This window comes from Microtus ochrogaster, chromosome 10 (genome assembly GCF_000317375.1).
Source record: "Microtus ochrogaster isolate Prairie Vole_2 chromosome 10, MicOch1.0, whole genome shotgun sequence".
In the NCBI taxonomy this organism is placed as follows: Eukaryota; Metazoa; Chordata; class Mammalia; order Rodentia; family Cricetidae; genus Microtus; species Microtus ochrogaster.
The window spans coordinates 8,493,607-8,500,538 of NC_022016.1; the positions used below are offsets into that span (position 1 = coordinate 8,493,607).

A 6,932-nucleotide genomic window follows, 5' to 3' on the forward strand; every position below is an offset into this window, starting at 1 on the left:
TTCAAAGATGCTCACTCCCACAGGACATGGACTCCCTTCTGTTCATACACATCTGCCTTATTTTCTCCAGTTATCCTATAGTATCTATGAAAGATGCTCACTCCCATGTATCCTACTCGCCCTCCTTCCAACATGAGATGGGAGCCATGTTCCCTCCCTTTTAGCCCGAAGGGCCAAAGGATCAGTCAATAGGTGAAGATAATGCTATGTAACTTCCAAGTGTAGGTTTTATTTTTGTATGTAAATGTGTATAATGTGTGCATAGTCATGTGTATGCATGCACATGTGTGTAGAAATCGGGGGTCAACATTAGGCATCAGTGCTCTCTACCTTATTTTTTTTAGACTGCATCTCTTGCTGAAGCTAAAGATAGGCTGCCTGGCTAGCAAGTCCCAGGAATCCTCCTGTCTCTACTCTTCAGGGCAAGGATTTCAGGTGGATGCTGCCATGCCTGTCTTTTACATGGGTGCTAGGAACCAAATTAAGGTCTTGATGCTCTCTCAGCAAGCACTTTACCAACTGAGCCTTCCCCAGCCCCTAGGGTAGGTTTTTAAATCATGTATTTCACCCACGTTCTTTTTAGGATAGCTGCTCTTAAAACCTAGCCACTCTGCCATGAGGAAGCCCACACTATAGGAGGAGCCACTGTGGGGCTCAGATGAAGCCTAGCTGAGGCTGCAGCTCACAACCAGGACAAGACTCTAAACGCACCTCAAAAGACTGTATCCAGCCACTGTCTGGCTCCCTCCACTGCATGAGAGGCCCTGAGTGTAGACTGCTCAGTTAGCATAGTCAACCCACAGGATCTTGGTGCGATACTAACAAAGTGCTCTTCCACTTCACGGCTTAGTCTGTAGCTGGACAATGGCCATCCATTGTAGGGAAGGGCATAACTGCCACAGCAGGCATCTGAATTATTCCCAGCCTGCCTTAGAATAATAAATGCACAGTTCTAGCTCAATGTGCCTTCACTGCCCACAGAAAATAAAGAGAATCCAGGTTTTCTGCTGCCTGGCACTGACTTTCCCGATTCTTACCTGTAGGACTGTGGACTCTCCAGAAATCAAACAGAAGCACAGCCTCATCTGAGAAGATGAAATGCATCTGAAAGAGATGAGGGTCGGCATCACAGGAAGCTTGGACACAGGTCCTGCTTCCTAATGTTCTCCAGCAGTTGCCTTGGGAAACCTGGGGCTATAGGACTTACATTCTGGAAGGTCCACCAGAAGCCACATGGAAGAGGAGGGGCTTGCAAAGTGGGTCAATAGCACCTATAACTGAGCCCTGCTCCATGTGGAAGTGAAGATGGGGAGTGCCTACCCTCACAAGGCCAACAACATGGAGATGTCCCCTCCAAACTCAATAGGAAGTCCTATGCCAAGCCTTATGTACTGGCACAGCCTTTTGCTTAGTTCTGGAACACATTCCCCAGAGCCAGCAGCACGTCCTCTGTCCCAGTGAACCTGGACAGATGTGACAGTTTTTGTCAAGCAAGGCTAAGGACAGATGTCTCCCATCTGTACACCACACACACCCACTCCTTCACGAGTCTCCTTGCTGACCCCAGTCTGTAGCCAGCACTGAGATGAGGAAGGTGGAGAACTTGCCTCCAATATGTGAGGCCCTTGTTTCAACCCCTAGGACCATTAAAAACACAAAAAAGGAACACATTAATTCAGTCCAACTTCCTCCCCTTTAACTCCATCTCAACTGCAAATGGGAAAGGGATTTTCCCTGGGTGCGCTTTGTGAGAAGCCTGGGAGCTCTTGATGAGCATTCTGGGAGAGAGTATGGGTTCTCAGAAAGGCTGTCCGAGTTTGGACTGAGACAGGCTTCAGTACAGGTAGAGGGACAGGAAAACGAGGCTAGCTGTCACTTTGTCTGGAAGCTGTGCCATTGGGCATTCTCTGGCCACTGGGACACCAGAACCACTAACTTGTTGGTAGGTAACAGCCCAAGTCACAGATTATATGCATCTACCTTTTTCTTCTTCCAACTTCTCAAAGTTGATCATCAAAAGATATAATAAAGAACAGTAGGCTGTGAAAAAAAGAAAGGGACCTCTGCTGGAGCAGGCCCGAGCCAGTGACCTCCTCTGGAGCAGGCCTGAGCCAGCCAGCGACCTCTGCTGGAGCAGGCCCAAGGCAGTAACCTCAGCGGGAGCAGCCCCAAACAAGCAAGCTCCAGGATTGCAGAACAATTCCCCAAGCGCTGAGCAACCTCCTGGAACACCGCGTGACCTCTGGGGTGACTGGAACCGTGACCCTGACAGCACCAGGAGGAGCAACTATCTAGCCTTGGATCCACTGGCACCTGGAAGATTTATCACCGGAGACACAGCCCCAACTACAACAATCAGAGGAGAAGATGGGTAGACAAGGTAAGAACACACTCAACACCATGAAGAGCAACATGACACCAACAAAAACTAGTGGCCCTACAACAGCAAGACTTAAACACCCAAATATAGATGAAGCAGAAGAAAATGACCTAAAATATAACTTTAGGAGAATGTTTGAGGAAATGAAAAATTACCTCAAAAAATTGGAGAAAAAGACAAAAAATTGGAAGAAATCAACAAATTACTTAAAACCATGAAAAAGCAATCAAACAGATGAAAGGAACGATTCAAGACTTGAAAACAGAAATAGAGACAATAAAGCAAACACAAACCAAGGAAATTCTGGAAACACAAAATATGATAAAATGCTCAGGAATCACAAGTGCAAGCATAAACAGCAGAATACAAGAGATAGAAGAAAGAATCTCAAGTGCTAAAGACACAATAGAGGAAAAATAGAGTCAAAGAAAACATTAAATCTAACAAAAGCTTAACACAGGAATATATCCAGGAAATATAGGACACCATGAAAAGACCAAGCTTAAGAATAACAGGGATAAATTGAAAAAAAAGAAAAAAAAGAATAACAGGGATAAAAGGATAAGTCCACCTAAAAAGCACAGAAAATATATTTAACAAAATCATAGAAGAAAACTTTCCCAACCTAAAGGAAGATATGCATATGAAGATACAAGAAGCTTATAGAACACCAAATAGACTGGGTTGAGAAAAAAAAAGTCCCCTTGCCACATAATAATCAAAACACTAAACATACAGAATAAAGAAAGAATATTAAGATCTGCAAAGGGAAAAGGCTAAGTAACACATAAAGGCGGACCTATCAGAATTACACCTGACTTCTCATTGGAGACAATGAAAGCCAGAACGTTGTGGTCAAGCATTATGCAGACATTAAGAGACCACAGATGCTTGCCCAGACTACTATACCCAGCAAAACTTTCAATTACCATAGAAGGACAAAACAAGATATTCCATGACAGAACCAGATTTAACCGATATCTAGCCACAAACCCAGCCCTACACAAAGTACTACAAGGAAAACTCCAACCCAAGGAAGTTAGCTACATCCACAAAACCACAGAAAATAGATGATCTCATAGCAGCAAATCCCAAAGAATGAAAAAAAAAAAAACAATGATATCACCAACAATAAAAAAATAACAGGAACTAGCAATCATTGGCCATTAATATTCCTTAATATAAATGAACTCAACTCACCTATAAAGGACACAGGCTAACAGATTGGATATGAAAATAGAATCAATCCTTCAGTATACAAGAAACACAATTCAACCTTAAAGACAAACATCGCCTCAGAGTAAAGGGTTGGGAAAATTTTTCCAATCAAATGGACCTAAGAAACAAGCACGTGTAGCTATCTTAATGTCTAACAAAACAGACTTCAAACTAAAATCAATCAAAAAAGGACAAATAAGGACATTTCATATTTGTCACAGGAAAAATCCATCAAGAAGAAATCTGAATACTGAACGTCTATGCACCAAATACAAGGGCACCTTCATATGTAAAAGAAACACTTCTAAAGCTTAAATCAGACATTAAACCCCCACACTAATAGTGGGAGACTTCAACACTCTCATCTCACCACTGGGCAGGTCAATCAGACAAAAAATGAACAGAGAAATAAGAGAACTAACAGATGTTATGACTCAAATGCACTTAACAGACATCTATAGAACATTTCATCAAACATAAAAGAATATACCTTCTCAGCACCTCATGGAACCTTCTCAAAAATTGGCCACATACTAGGGAACAAAGCAAACCTCAACAGATACAAAATAATTGGAATAACCCCATGTATCTTATCAGATCACGATGGCTTAAAACTAATTCCAGAAAGACCACAAGCACATGGAAATTAAACAATGCTCACGTGAATCATCAATGGGTCAAGGAAGAAATAAACAAAGAAAGACTTCCTAAAAATCAAGGAAAATGGTCACACAAACTACCCAAATTTAAGGGACACAATGAAAGCTGTGTTAAGAAGAAAGTTCTTTAACTAAATGCCTACATAAAGAAGTTGGAAAAATCCCACATTAGTGAATTAAGAGAAAACCTGAAAACTCAAGAACAAAAAGAAGCAAACTCATCCAAGAGAACTAGATGGCAGGAAATAATCAAACTGAGAGCTGAAGTCAACAAAATAGAAACAAAGAAAACAATACAAAGAATCAATGAGACAAAGAGTTGGTTCTTTGAGAAAATCAACAAAATGGACAAACCTTTATCCAAACTAACCAAAAGGCAGAGAGAGAATATCCAAATTAACAAAATCAGAAATGAAAAAGGGGGACACAACAACAGACACGGAGGAAATACAGAGAATCATCAGGTCGTATTTAGAAAAACTGTACTCCACAAAAATGGAAAACTTAAAGGAAATGGACAACTTTCTGGATAAATATCACTTACCAAAATTAAATCAAGAGCAGATAAACAAAGTAAACAGATCTATAACTGCTGAAAAAATAGAAACAGTAATCAAAAGTCTTTCAAAAAAAAAAAAGCCCAGGGCAAGATGGTTTTAGCACAGAATTCTACAAGATTTTCAAAGAACTAATACCAATACTCCTCAAATTGTTCCACACAATAGAAACAGAAGGGACAATGTTAAATTCTTTTTATAAGGCTACAATTACTCTGATACCCAAACCACACAAAGCTATTACTAACAAAGAGAATTTCAAATCAATCTCACTCATGAACACTGATGTAAAAATAATATAATACTGGCAAACCGAATCCAAGAACACACCAGAAAAATCATCCATGATCAAGTCGGCTTCATCCCAGAGATGCAGGGATGGTTCAACATACGAAAATCTGTCAATGTAATCCACCCATATAAACAAACTGAAAAGAAATAAAACAAATGAACCACATGATCATCTCATCAGATTCTAAAAAAGCCTTCAACAAAATACAACATCCCTATATAATAAAGGTCCTGGAGAGAGCAGGGATACAAGGGACATACCTAAACATAATAAAGGCAATATATGGCAAGCCAACTGCCAACATCAAACTAAATGGAGAGGACCTCAAAATGATCCAACTGAAGTCAGGAACAAGACAATCTCTCCATATCTAGTCAATATAGTACTTGAGGTTCTAACTAGAGCAATAAGACAGCAAAAGGAGATCAAGGGGATACAAATAGGAAAAGAAGAAGTCAAACTTTGTTTGCTGATGAAATGATAGTTAATATAAGTGACCCCAAAAATTCTACCAAGGAACTTCCACAACTCATAAACACCTTCAGTAATGTAGCAGGATACAAGATTAACTTGAAAAAAAATCAGTAGTCCTCCTATAGACAGATAATAAATGGGCTGAGAAAGAAATCAGAGAAACATCACCCTTCATAATAGCCACAAATAGTATAAACTATCTCGGAGTAGCTCTAACCAACCAAGTGGAAGACCTGTATGACAAGAACTTTAAATCTTTGAAGAAAGAAATTGAAGAAGACATCAGAAAATGAAAAGATCTCCCATGCTATTGAGTAGGTAAAACTAACATAATAAAAGGCAATCTTACCAAGAGCAATCTACAGATTCAATGAAACGCTCATCAAAATCCCAGCAAAATTCTTCACAAACCTTGAAAGAACAGTACTCAACTTCATATGGAAAAGCAAAAAACCCAGGATAGCCAAAACAATTCTGTACAATAAAAGAACTTCTGAAGGAATCACAGTCCCTGACTTCAAACTCTACTTATAGAGCCACTACTGAAAACAGCCTGGTTTTGGCATAAGAACAGACAGGAGAACCAATGGAATCGAATGGAAGACCCGAATATTAATCCACACACCTTTGAACACCTGATTTTTGACAAAGAAGCAAAAAATATCAAATGGAAAAAAGAAAGCATATTTAACAAGTGCTGCTGGCATAACTGGACATCAACATGTAGAAGAATGAAAATAGACCCATATCTATCATCATGCACAAAACTCAAGTCCAAATGGATCAAAGACCTCAACATAAAGCCAGCCACACTGAACCTCATAGAAGAGAAAGTGGGAAATACAGTTGAACGCATTAGCACAGGAGACCACTTCCTAAATATAACCCCAGTAGCATAGACACTGAGAGAAACAATAAATAGGACTTCCTGAAACTGAAAAGCTTCTGTAAAACAAAGGACACGGTTAACAAGATAAAACGACAGCCTACAGAATAAGATCTTCACTAACCCCACATCAGACAGAGATCTGATCTTCAAAATATATGAAGAAGTCAAGAAATTGGTCATCAAGAAAACAATCCAATAAAAAAGAATAATCCAATAAAAAAAATGGAACTCTCAACAGAGCAATCTAAAATGGCTGAAAGACACTTAAGGAAATGCTCAACATTCTTAGTCATCAGAGAAATGCAAATCAAAACAACTCTGAAATTCCATCTTACAACTGTAAGAATGGCCAAGATCAAGATCAAAAACACTGATAATAACTTATGCTGGAGAGGTTGTGGGGAAAAGGGAACACTTCTGCATTGCTGGTAGGAATGCAAGCTGGACAGCCCCTTTGGATGTC

The 6,932-nt window shown here is 39.8% G+C and overlaps 1 protein-coding gene across 4 annotated transcripts in view; it reads right to left on the reverse strand.

Annotated features, from left to right (window-relative positions):
• The window catches only part of Slc31a2 (solute carrier family 31 member 2), a 15,979-nt gene that overhangs the window by 4,801 nt on the left and 4,246 nt on the right, over positions 1 to 6,932 (reverse strand). For 2 of the 4 annotated variants that reach the window (XM_005352636.2, XM_026782097.1), the window contains exon 2: positions 1,038 to 1,104. In XM_005352636.2, the coding sequence (XP_005352693.1) occupies positions 1,038 to 1,104 (67 nt within the window). Of the gene's footprint in view, positions 1 to 1,037; positions 1,106 to 6,932 lie in introns of those variants that run through there. The other 2 variants (XM_026782098.1, XM_026782096.1) reach the window with 1 other exon arrangement.